Below are 13,254 nucleotides of genomic sequence, written 5' to 3'. Positions count from 1 at the left end.
ACCATCCCAACCACCACCCCAACAACCAACTGAGGAAATTACACAACCATCCCAACCACCTGCTGAGGAAATGACACAACAATCTGAACCCCCACCAATCAGGCCCGACAAGTTACCCATTAGAAGACAACGTCCTTTATAATGTTCTAAAATTGTTGTACTTTTGTTTATTTGGATTTGGTCAGTTGTGTGGTAAACATTAGCCACAGGATATGTTTTGGATGTGCTTTAAATTTCTTTTGATGTCAAACATTAAGCACTTATTTGTTGGAATTGGTCAATGTAATGATTACATTGGTTCTGTTTATGCAAAGTTATCATTTTAATGCTTTGTACAATTTCAATCATGTTGTGTTTCATTGCTTTAACAACACATCAGTAGTCAACATAGGGACCAAATTTATAACTAATAAACAGAAACTGGGACTAAATTGAACAATTACTTAATGTATAAAATTTCATCATTTACTACAACAAATATAGCCATAACCTAAACATCACAACATTTCAACTCCATTGACCTTAAATCAGTACGTTCAACCACACTGGGACCACCTCTACAAACATCATCACTTCAACCAAAATACACAAAACATAACTATGTTAACTACACTACGAAAACCAGTCACTGCTACTAATAATTGGATTTTTTTCTTCGAAGCTTTGAGTGCGTTTTCCAGATCATAAATCTTCCCCCTTTGCCTCCCAATAATAACATCCCTTTCGTCATCATTTTCTTTACTGCACCACTTGAAATAGTTGCAACACATGTCATTACCAGCTTCACTCTATTATTCATCAACAAGAAAAATGTCAAACAGAGTGTTAATTAATCAACAAAAATGTAGGGTTTATATTCACATTACCTTGTAGTTTCGACAACCCCAAAAATATCTTCCCGCATTCTTTGGAGTTCTAGCCATTTTTACTACTACTATCTCACCACAATTGCAAATGGGGATTACCCCTGGCCCCATTGAACCACCCCAAGGGGAATGATGAGAAGTACGGCGGCCCAAGGTATTCCAAGAAGATGAAGAAGAATGGGAAGCAAACATGGCTCGTTAACAAAGGGAAAAAGATTGGGAAATAAAAACCCTAATTTAGAATCCACTCTCTTCAATTTATTCCCAAAATCAAAAACCTGATTAAGAAATTTAATTTAAAAATTTCTAACGGCTAGAAAGGATGCCTAGTCAGCAAAAAACTGACACCTCACATAGCAGTTGCAGAGCTGGACACCTTGCCATTAACAATTTTAACGGAGTTAATGAAAAGGACCAAATTCAACATTAAATTCGTTCTTTGGGACGAAATTGAACACAAATTCAACTCAGGGACCAAAACGAATTTTTTGAACCAAAATTGGGACCAAAAAGAGCTTTTAACCTATAAAAGACAATTGTATATAAGAAAAATTGAACCATATTTTTTACTTTACGTAGTGCTTAAAAAACAGTTGTCCTTTATCATGTTCTACTATAATCTTGATATAATGAACAAATATCATAATGGATATAAGATTTGACATCACTACTTTTCAAAAAATTTCAGGCTTGCACGGTTGAAAAATGCAAACGTTTTATCATTCTCACACATGCCAGGTGATGAATAATGACATTTTTTTTATATTTTTTGTACTATTTTTTTATAGATTTATGCCTATTTTTACTGATTTATGCTTATTTTTTGGGGGCACAAAGGTTATGGATCTTAAAGAAGTGGTAAAGGATGAAAACAGTGAGGATGAAATTAATGAGGGCGCTCGAGTGATTGAAGATAAAAGAGTATGTACAATTAAACAAATCATTTTCTGTTTTCAATTTCTGCAATTTCATCTTCTTTATCTCTAAACAAGAAAATCAGTTATGTTTTGAGGAATCAATAATCGAGAAAATTGATATGCAGAAACTTGAGCTTCTTAGTCTTTTTGAGGATCATAAGCGGTTCGTAACTATATATGGAACTCATTTGTTAAGAAACATTGGTAAGTTGTTCTTATTTATATTCAGGTCGTTTGCTTTTTCTTGGGTTTATTCTTATTGAATATAGTGAAAATTATATATGGGATTAATCTCCCTTGTGTTAAATACACACATAGGATTCTCTATTTATAATAGAAGAAATATGGGCTAAGTCCAAAATACAAATAAGAAATAATAACAAACTATTTAAAGATAAAAGATAAATATAAAATAAAGATAATATATGTAACACTCCCCCTCAGGCTGGTACACACATATGTACCAAGCTTGTTACTAATATAATTTATCAAGACTTAGTGAAAATATATGCTTCTGCATTCGAGTGACACCAAATTGCTAATGATTTTGCAAGACAAGATGGAAGACGAAATACCAACCCAAAAAACTCCCCCTAAGCAACAAATTTGGGAGGTTGCTCCATGTAAATCTCTTCTTGCAAATCGCCATTGAGGAATGCCACCAGTAGATAAAGACGTAATTGTTGGAGAGCCACCACGGCTATAAAAATAAGCAAGGTATGGATGAACAGGAGAGAGAAACTATAAAAATAAAAAATTCTTCAATCAAGGCACCTGAAAAAGGAAAAAGAGCAACCTTGATGCTCTGAATAGTTGCCTGGAGGAGGTGAGACATGTGACAACGTACAATGAACCTGGAAAAGGAAAACGAACGACCTCTGTTGAGATTGTTGACAACACAATTTCTATATCAATCTAGTTTTTAATGATCACAACACACTGCTTAATAGCAAGTACATGTTATTGCTGCATTACATGTTTTTATGCTGACTAAACTGTAATATATGTTGAACATGTGTATGTGTATGTACTATGTTACATGTTCTTGTGTTGATTGATTGATATATTTCTGGAACATGTGTATATGCTTTAATGTGTTATGTGTTATGCATCATTTCATATCTTTTACTGCACATATTTTACAACAAGAAATCACAAGCACTTTTACGAACTTATTCTTGTGCTACAAAGTTCTAGTATAGTCGACTAAATTACTAATGGATTTGACTATGTTAAAACCTTTGTACAGATTTTGAGAATCAGTGCTATGTGCTATTTTGAGAAGAAAAGAATTTCAAAGTGTTTGACATTGTGATAGTCGACATTGTGTTTTACATATTCGACTGTATTTGTTGTTTGATTTGGAATTTTGTTATGCTCTTGCACTCTAACGGCTATATTTTTAAAGGTTAGTTGAGTATTGATGACTTGGTCAACTGTATTGAATGTGTTCTGTTATTTTCATTGGCCGATCAACATCTGCACAAGAATGTGCTTTTGTGATTGATTGTGTAGGCTTAACATCCTGTGAAGACTGTTGGAAATTTCTGAGAGGCTTGGCATCCTGTGAAGACTGCTGGAATTGGACCTGTTGTGATATAGTGGGATAGTTCACTTTGAGGATTGTTCAGAGTGGTGTTGCAGATTGTAGAAGAGGAGATTCTTGCTGCAAGTCTGATTGTGTTGTGCAACTATATTTTGGTTTTGGGTTAAAGAGTAGATTTATATTTTTGACGTGGAGGTCTTCTATAAATTCCTTGTTGTAAAAACCGCAACCATTATAGTGCATTTGCTTCCTAGGATGGAAGGACACTGGATTTAGGCATTGTTGGCCGAACCAGTATAAAAACCTGTGTTTGCATTTCTCTATCCCTTATCTTTTACATTCCAGTCGACTTTATTTTTTACGCAGTCAACTACGTAATTTCCGCTGCATACATATTCTGATTGCTTGCAATTCAAGAAATTTCAAAAAGCTTTATACTTTTATTTCAAGATTGCGAAAAGAAAGTTTTTTTGAAACAACACCAATTTACCTCCCCTCGTGGTGAAATAAAGAAGCCAACCTGTTTTTCAACAATTGGCACCAGAGTTGGTTTTGATAAGATATTTGACAAACTAGTCGACTCTGTTTTTCTTGATTCAACTATACACCTAGGGATGGCTTCCTGTTTTCAAACTTTTGGTGAAGGTGCTTCAATAAAAAAACCACCTCTGTTTGCTGGCGAAAACTATCAATTTTGGAAAATCAGGATGAAAATTTTTCTTAAATCGCAAGATAAAGGAATCTTGGATGCTACTTTAAATGGACCATTTGTGCCTATAAAAACTGTTAATGAGAAAATTGTTTTAAAACCTTTTACTGAGTGGATTGCTGATGAGAATAAAAACGCTCAGTATGATATTAAAGCTAGGAATATTATTGCCTCTACACTAACTGTTGATGAATTTTTCAGGATATCTCAATGCAATTCTGCAAAGGAAATGTGGATGTCTTGGAAGTTACTCATGAAGGCACGAATGAAGTAAAGATATATGGTATAGGTATTGTCTTAGATCTCAGGTACGAAATTGATTTGTTGGATTATTTTTTCCCTCAGATATATGGTAATGAATCTGATTTTGAAATTGAAAAGGTGAAGATATATGGTAATGAATCATATATATGGTAATGAATCTGATTGTTAAATTGTTGAACATGGAATGACAATTGATTTGAAAGAGAAATTAATATTTGAAGATTGCACAATGATTGGAAAAGAAGTAAAGAATTGGAAACCTTCCCTTTTAGATTCCATGGTTATTATTAGAGTAGGAGTTGCCTTCAGTAGCAATTACTCCCTCTCTCTATTTTTCCTTTCTTGTCTTTCTCTCTTCTTTTCTTCTTCTCTTCTCTAATCCTCTTCTCTTCTCTCTCTTTCTGTACTCTTTTCTTCTTTTCTTTGCTTTTATTCTCTCTTTCTTCTCTTCTTCTTTCTTCTTCTCTTCTCTCCTTTTCTTCTATTTCTCTCTTTTCTTCTTCTTCCCTTTTTTATTCTCTCTTCTCTTCTTTCTTCCTCTTCTCTTTGCTCTTTTTCTTCTATCTCTCTCTCTTTTTTCCTCTTTTCTTTCTTGCTCTCTTATTTTAATCTTTTTTTTTTCCTTTTCTTATCCTTGAGCTCTTTAAGTCTTGCTCCAAATTATATTTCTCTATGAAGGAAACAATCATAACAACAAGGTACATACATACTGATTATATCAACCATAATCATCAAACACACAACAAAATACATACCTTCTGATTATATCAACATAACCAAACACACAACAAGATACATACCTTCTAACCATATCAACCATATTCAAGCACCCCATACATGGAAGTAATAACAATATGATTCCTAATCTTCGAACATAAACAATTCAAACATAATGAATTACTTAATCCTCGATCTTCGATCTTTAACCATTGATATGTCATCTCCAACATCTCACACTTAGACCCTTGTCTATCTACCCATTAGCACCTATTTTAACTACCTATTATAACCATTATAGTAACACCGCTATCAACATAGCAACACTTGGAGCATCTCAAGTACCATGATCATCATCATAGATACACCACCATCATGACTATCCTAGTCATGAACAACACCATGAGCATCATTGTACCATAACACCATAGTGGAAAAAGTCCATCTCTCTCCTGTACCCTACCTCACTGATTTTAGTCACTCCTACAACCTACCTATAGCTTTCCTTACAGGACATTTGTAGCCTCCCCTACACATCGTCTATAGTCTCCCCTACAAATATACTCGAGTAGTCCCACAATTCAGCCAAGGAATATGTAGTCCTGCCACACAAGGACAAGGAACACACCTTTACCTCTACATAAGGAAGGCTCAATACCCCAAATAGTCCTTCCAATGCACATAAGGCAAAAGGAAGCACTTATCCGCAGATAGAACCATGACTTACGAGGTACAACAAGTAGACTTATTCTTCACTCTCATCAATCACATACTCAGATACATCCCAACACTCACTTATGATCCACTCTCAACCACAAGTCAAACTGACCCTAAACATAACCACTAACCTCAATCTTTGATTATCATCATGTTCCAAAGCTCCTTAGGCTTGGTCCACGTCCATTCTTCATCAAATTCACCATTTGTCACCAAAATGCACTGTGATAATCGATTATCACTTAAGATAATCAATTATCCCAGTGAAATTTACCCAGAAACATCACGCAAGAAGGGATAATCAATTATCATCCCCAATAATCGATTCTTCCCGAAACCATACTCAAAAACCAACACTTAGATAATCGATTATAACTAATGATAATCGATTATTGCCGAATCAAAACATATTCTAGACATGATTCAAGCATTTAAACATACATACATCAACTCCAGATCACATGGAAACATACTTAACATATCATACATGCATCCAAGCATCACATACCCATGTAAACATACTCAAACACATATAATACATCACTTGAATCATTCAGATCCAATCATTGACATGTTATACCCTCAATAAATCCAACTGTACTGCATATGATTATTACCACACCTTTACTAATGAAAAAAAAGGGACAAAAGCAATAACAACTTAAAGTCATATATATATATATATAAACTTTTGTTTATAATATCTTAAGTTTATTTTCATTTTTTTTTCTCATTCCATATGGCTAATTCCTTTTTAATATTCTTCTGTTATAAGCTATTTATATCTCCATATTTCTAATTGACAAATTTTAACATCTTGGTGTTGTATTTATTTTGTACAGAATCCAGAATACACAATATACTTACATTTTCCATCTTTTGTCAATTTTAATATAATATATAATTACAAGTTTAATTATAAATTTTAATCATATATAATAATATTATTGTTTTACTACACATTACTAATTAAGTTTATAATTTAAAATACACAAAAATCATACCCAAATGCATAATTTCCAAAAAAAAAAAAAAAAATCTCAAGTACACAACCATGTTTATTTATCAGTGTCGATGTCTGTTCAACCTCAAATTCATCTTTCTTTCTTTAACTTTGTTTAAAATGAATTATATTTCACAGTATTGCATTTTATTATATATCCATGTTTCTTTTGTTTACGATATTTTAAGTTTAAGTTTAACTTTTTCTCTGATATCATAAGACCAATGCCTCTATTTAAAAATTTTAACATCAACTATGTTTTGTATTTATTTTATATGGGATCCTATTGCAGAATATGCCAACAATTTATTTTAAGAAGGATTCATGTATACGTATTTAATTTTAATATAATATATGAATACAAGCCTAGGTATAAGTTAGTGATTGAAATATTTTGAGTAAAGGTTTATTTTAATACTAGCTGGGTAATTAGAATAGAATGTATGATGGTAAACGTCTTGTGTACATGCTTTTGGTGGTGTGAAATAGTTAAGCATTTGAATTAAAAATGTGAAAATAAGATAATAGGCGAAACAAAATAAGCTAAATAGAAATAAAATGAGTATGATATCAGGAAAAATGAATTTGTGTGGTAGTGATTTATGATGCACATATGAGTGATGTGTGCAGATGTGAGTACGAAATTGAGTGGGACCAAAAGAAAACTCGACCCATGTCCTTTTGCTACAACTATATTTATTTATTTATTTTGGTTTGTTTTTGGAAATCATGGGCTTGTGCGAGAACACATGAAGGGAAATCGTGAGAGGGGGGGAAGACTGGCTTACAGGTTATTTTTTTTTCCTTATCTTCTCTGTTTCTTATTTCTATTCTTCTTCCTTCCACATAATGCGATGATGAGAGTGAGATTGAAAGGGGGAAGGAGTAAAATAGAAATTTTTACTCTGGTGAGAAAGGAGTTATAAAAGGTGATGTTAAAGGTGTGTTATTGGAGGCAGAATCCGAGATTGGGGGAGAGCAATTTTAGGTTTTTGAGTGTTGGTGGGTATCAGTGAAACCTATAATAGGAGCCATAGGGATAAGGATAGAGCATGAAACAACAAGTGCTTTAGCATCTAAGAGTGACCGACAGAGTAAGGGTGCGAGTTGAGCTTAGGGGAGAGCGAAACAAGCTTGACTATAGGGGGAGAAGATGAATTCACTGAGAAAGGAATGACCAAGGTATGGGGAGTTAATTTGTGTTTGATTGTTTAAGTGTTTGATAATCTGAAAAATTTTGGGTTTTCTTCTAAGCTATTGATTTGTGAATATTGTATGGTTTTGGTTCGGATACAATATATGTGAAATTAGTAGAATGTGGTGGCTGGGATTTAATTGTGGCATATCATGTTGAAATTCGTATTTTGTGACTTAAGTTGTTTTTAAGTTGTTTTTAGATAGCATCGTGTGTGTGAAATTAGGTTCTAAAAAATAATATTGGTATGTTTTTGGTTGGGTGTTTGAATCTTTAAGTGCTGGAAATTTATATTTAATATTGCTTTGGGTTTCGATATGAGTTAATCAAGCTTTTACTGGCCTATGGATGGTTGTTTTGGTTATAGTTATTTTGGTATGCCTTTAAAGTTGAATTAAAATGTATTTCAAATAGTGCTTGTTGAATATGATTAAATATTAATTTGATAATGATGCTATGAAACCTGTAATGAGCTTATCTTTGAATTCGTGCTTGTGAACTTTGTAATAGTTTGAAATATATCATGTATGTTCAGTTAGTAGAAAGTAATGCTTAAATATTATAAAGTTCTTGAATTTAATATGATTAGAAATTAGTTTAGTCCATTGAAATATTTTTGAACTATCTAGGCTTTAACTATAATTAAGCATTTTATTTGTGAAAGTGAGAATTGTGTATTCTGAAGGTGTATCACTCTGTTTTAATCTATACGTTCGACTAATCAAGATTGTACATAAATAAGAATGGATGTGTTGTAAAATAACTAATTGATTATGAATTCAAAGTGAATTAAAATTGGTTAGAATGAGTATAGGGATAGTATGTAAATTATTTCTATGATATTTCTGATGGTATCCTTTATAGTTTCATAATGGTGATTGTTTTTACTATAAAATAACTTGTCTAAATAATTAATAGTACTCGAAGTAATTGAGTACATATATTAGTATCTTAATTTTGGTATGGGTAGTTAGATTGTTGGTTTGGATCTTGGTGTTATATACATACTTGTGTGTGTGAGCTTTTAGATTGAACTCAGGTGATCAAGAATGTATATAAATGTGTGTTGTCATATGATAGTTTCTATAGAGATGATTGTTAAAGATTTGGTTAATAATGCTAGTTGATTATGCTAAATTGAAGTTTTATTCCTAAGATTATCTGGTGTGCAATGCGTAAATTATGAGAAATTAATTGAAGTTGATTTAGTTGTTGTGGTATGTTGAACTTTATGAGGGATGGTTATCAGCTTTGTTGGAAGCTATATATGATATAATACTATTTTTGTATATGTTGTAAACATTAGCTCACCCATACATTTTTGTTTGCTTGTTTGTGTGTTACAGAGGAGCTCACCCATACAATGATCATATAATATATGTTACACAGGAGCTCAGATAAAAATATATATTATTCTTCGCTGATTGACGAGAGAGGGATCTACTATAGAAATTTGATAATGATGTTTTAGAATATAATTATATAGAACTATACATAATTATAACACTTAAATATAATTATATAAATTAAATATTTATTTAAATATAAGAATAATTACATTAATTTTTTAATACGAATTAAAAAAAAAATCCGTGGTACACACGGATACTACTAGTTACTATAATAATGTAATTGGGACTGTTATTTATATAGCTCATATATTCTTTTATCATCTCGATTTTTATTCACTGACAAAAAATATATAAATATAATTATAAATTATTTTCATAATTTAAAAATTAAGAAAAAAATCTAACCATTTAAATTTAATCTCACAATTTTTTCCACATTAAACACTAATTTTTCAAAGTACTAAGATTTACTAAAAAGGTTTTTCTTTTTTCTCTAAGTAAATACTCACAAATGCAAGATAAAACTTGTGTTAACATATTTATAACATAATATTATTTTCATTCATCACATTATTTTAATTCATAAGGGTTTGTCTCCATTAAGAGGAGGTTCGACCACAACATAAACAAGTTCTAACCTAATTCACAAATGTAATTTGAGTAAAATATATTTTTCCTTCTTTCTATAATTTATCATTGATAAGATATATTAACTACTTTATCAATTTTAGAGAACTGAAAGTAATACGCATTTTAAACACAGACAAAAAACTTGAATTAAATAAAAGGATAGGCACAAAAGCATACACCCTTGTTTTACAATTTCTATAACGTAGTATTTATAACCTCATGGTGTTGGTGCAATTACTTTTCACTATTTTAATGTGTAACTTTAAATTTACCTTGTAAAATAGTGCAGCTTTAGAAGTTTTAGATTAGTTATGATATCATCACTCACAAATTCATACGCATAAACATCTTCCACCTACTGATTAGGAATACTAATTCTGATAACTTCCTTCATATCTTAAAATTTTTATCTAACTTAATTCAACCTTAAAACCAATTGATAAGGTCAGAATTATTCCATAGTAAAACATTCTATTTCATTACACCACAAAACTATATAAGTATATACCTAAGGAACATTCACAAAGAAGCCTGTATAAAAGACTGCTTCGCATCTATATTGTTTAACTTTATTCATCCAATGACACAAGGGGACACTACTCTCTAAGGAAACAGAAAATAAATCACCATAAGTCAGAACTAATCAAACCTTAGAAGTCAATGTATCTTCACCATCTGAAGACTGAACTATTATAATTAACAAAACATGCTGATGTACCATCTCATCCTCTCCTATTTTATAGAATGAAATACATTTCATGATTTCATATGTATTTACAATGAATGAAGTACATAAGATGCAGAATAATATACTTAAAAATGAAGTATATATAATCCTTAATCCTTTCTATACAGTACACCTAACTCACGACAAAATGATATTAATCAGCAAATTAATTCACCTCAGAACAATTATTAGGCCCAACCGGTTCTCTCAGGCAATTAGAAATTGCCGTTACTGCTGCTTCAATAGATGCATCTTCCCCCTATGTCATCATGTGTAATGTTAATCTATTAACTAAGCTAATAAAAAATAGCTAGATTGAGAAGAAGAAGAAGAAGAATCCACCTTTTCTTTCCAATAGAAAATGTTCCCATATTTCCCAGCCAAGCGACTCCAAAAACTACGTGGAATGTCCAAATCAACAGAAGCACCAACGTTGAAATTCAAAATATTACCTGATCAACAAAAACCTCCTCATATATTATCTCTACTGCTAGATGTATCAAGAAAGAAGCAAAAAGGAAAGTAAAGAAGGCAGAAAAAAGTAACAAAGAAAAGTGTGGCGGGTCCTTTACCAAATGTGGGATCAGCAACAAAGACAACTGTCCTGTCATCTACCTGCCAGAAATCTTTGACAGCCAAACCTGCATAATTCATCGGTTTCAGCTTTCTAGTTTCCCTCATAATATTCTTAACCCTTAAATTTCAGAAGCAGCCTGTGAATTACGTGAGATCCATATTTTGCTAAATTGTGTGCAATGACCATAGTAAAAAACCTGGCGTATCAGGATAGTTCTGGGCCAAAACCCTTAACTTGAATCCGGTATCTGCTTCAAGAGCAGCAATCTCTGCTGCTAATCTTTTCTCCTGTAGAAGAATCATTGATTAGACATCGTTAACATTCCTTCTACCCTAAACTAACAAACACGGAAATTCAGTTTTAAGTTCCTTCCCAATGGGAAATAAAAGAAAGAGCATCATGCTATTGTCACCATGGAAGAAGCTTTTTGTTTCAAAATAAGTTTTCTTGTTCTCAGCTGTTGCTTTTATTTTTAATTACAAAATTGTTGTTTTATATAGTTCTGTAACAAAAATAAAAATTTAATTAAAATGACATCTAATTACAAACTGTCATGTTCCGTAATTTTAATGATTTATATAGTAACTAATTTAAAAATCATGTCTGAAATAGTTCATGAATAGTTTATAGTGTTACAGTCTTGAAAATTAAACTCTTACAATAAAATTCAAGAATAAACAGAATTCAGTTTAATTGCCAAAAAAGTTGACAAATTGGAACATGTTAGTGCAACCTTTCTTATAAGGATTTATAAAAAGGAAAAAAAAAATTAAATTAAAAGGTTTAGAAATGAAAATTTTTTAAAAGCTAATAGAAAACTTCTATACCGGTCAAAGACAAATTTCATAAGATGCAAACAGATTGATTTCAATTCCAATAACATCACACCTGTCCATCAGAGAGGAACCCAGCAACATCAATGACAGAGGTAAACTCTTTGGGGAGCAACTCCGGCTTGTTCACACCTACTTTTGCAGCCTCGGCCACCCGAATTCCTACAAATTATAAGCTTCAATTTCTCATTGCAGCATTAGGAAAAAGGAAAAGAGAGGTAGCGGAAAGTACCTCCGAATAATAACCCAAGTGAGAGGGCTCCAGAGAGAGCAAAATGAAGAGGTTTGAAAGAGCTGAAAGTGGCGTGTGAAGGGGCATGATACGACAGCGTCTTGAGCTGTAATCGCCGAACGGGAAGCGAAGGAGTTTGGGAAGTGAGAGATGCAGATAAAGATGGTAACGAAGGAATATGATGAAGATAATGAGAATGCGCCATGATCTTCCTTCTCTGGAAACGCCCTGTTAGACAGTTGTTATGGATGCTTCTTTAGAAGGTTTAGTTGGGCTTATCAATTTGGGTTGTGCTGCACTGAGTAGGTTTTGTCAGGCCCATCACTGTCGGTAAGGGGTTTATTCTTTATTCATTTCTGCACTCCTTTATTACTAACGTCACCACCCTTCCAATATAAAATTTTTAAAATACCCTCTTTTACCGCACCAAGCACCACTGCCGCGGTAACTTCCATCATTTTTGCTGTGGTGAATTGTTTCGGAAGAGAAAAGAAGAAGAATAAAAGAGAACTTGTTTTAGAAAAAAAAAAAAAAAACTCATTTTAAAAACATATTTTATATATTCTGAAAAACTTTTTAAAAAAATCATTCCTGCAAACCTATTACAGGATATGTCATATCTATTTTAAAAGAGTTGTTCTGAATTATATTTTATATATTGTGAAAAACTTGTTTCAAAAATAATATTTTATAAATCCTATTTTAAAAGTCATTATTTGAAAATTTTAAAAAACTTGATTTGAAAGACTTTTAAAATAAATAATCTAAAAATTTGTTTGAGATGGTCAGTGCTTTGAATAATTCCAATCTTTTAGTTAATGCTTTCCTAATTATTTTGTATATTAGATGTAGATGTAAACTAAGAGTTTAGTTTTTTTTTTTAATGTGTCATAATGTGTAAGTCTATAGCCATATCTCTTTATATAAAGTTATGTTCTTGTGAAAATAGTAAGATATGATCACCAAAGA

The 13,254-nt window shown here is 31.9% G+C and overlaps 2 protein-coding genes across 2 annotated transcripts; both read right to left on the bottom strand.

The window, feature by feature from the left end:
- Positions 1 to 448: 448 nt before the first annotated feature.
- On the bottom strand, positions 449 to 1,263 carry LOC111242369. Its single transcript, XM_022785304.1, has 2 exons — positions 867 to 1,263; positions 449 to 788 (listed from the first exon to the last, which is right to left on the bottom strand). The coding sequence occupies exons 1-2, from the start codon at positions 1,056 to 1,058 to the stop codon at positions 570 to 572; spliced, it is 411 nt and encodes a 136-aa protein (XP_022641025.1). The 5' UTR covers positions 1,059 to 1,263; the 3' UTR covers positions 449 to 569.
- A 9,191-nt stretch (positions 1,264 to 10,454) lies between these two features.
- Positions 10,455 to 12,534, bottom strand: LOC106771352 (thylakoid lumenal 15.0 kDa protein 2, chloroplastic). The gene is made up of 6 exons (XM_014657321.2): positions 12,286 to 12,534; positions 12,109 to 12,215; positions 11,417 to 11,507; positions 11,216 to 11,284; positions 10,986 to 11,095; positions 10,455 to 10,902 (listed from the first exon to the last, which is right to left on the bottom strand). The coding sequence occupies exons 1-6, from the start codon at positions 12,488 to 12,490 to the stop codon at positions 10,810 to 10,812; spliced, it is 675 nt and encodes a 224-aa protein (XP_014512807.1). The 5' UTR covers positions 12,491 to 12,534; the 3' UTR covers positions 10,455 to 10,809.
- Positions 12,535 to 13,254: the final 720 nt, after the last annotated feature.

The sequence above is a fragment of the Vigna radiata genome, chromosome 8, assembly GCF_000741045.1.
Source record: "Vigna radiata var. radiata cultivar VC1973A chromosome 8, Vradiata_ver6, whole genome shotgun sequence".
Lineage (NCBI taxonomy): Eukaryota > Viridiplantae > Streptophyta > Magnoliopsida > Fabales > Fabaceae > Vigna > Vigna radiata.
Note: the sequence above shows the minus strand (reverse complement) of the source record. Positions and strands in the feature narration are given on the sequence as shown.

Excerpts from the sequence above, each read along its gene's own strand:
- LOC106771352 (XM_014657321.2), bottom strand. The coding sequence starts at position 12,490 with ATGGCGCATTCTCATTATCTTCATCATATTCCTTCGTTACCATCTTTA. Across the intron at positions 12,216-12,285 it reads ACTTGGGTTATTATTCGGAG|GAATTCGGGTGGCCGAGGCT; the intron begins GTACTTTCCGCT and ends TATAATTTGTAG. Across the intron at positions 10,903-10,985 it reads TTTTCTATTGGAAAGAAAAG|GGGGAAGATGCATCTATTGA; the intron begins GTGGATTCTTCT and ends ATGATGACATAG.
- LOC111242369 (XM_022785304.1), bottom strand. The coding sequence starts at position 1,058 with ATGTTTGCTTCCCATTCTTCTTCATCTTCTTGGAATACCTTGGGCCGC. Across the intron at positions 789-866 it reads GGGGTTGTCGAAACTACAAG|AGTGAAGCTGGTAATGACAT; the intron begins GTAATGTGAATA and ends GATGAATAATAG.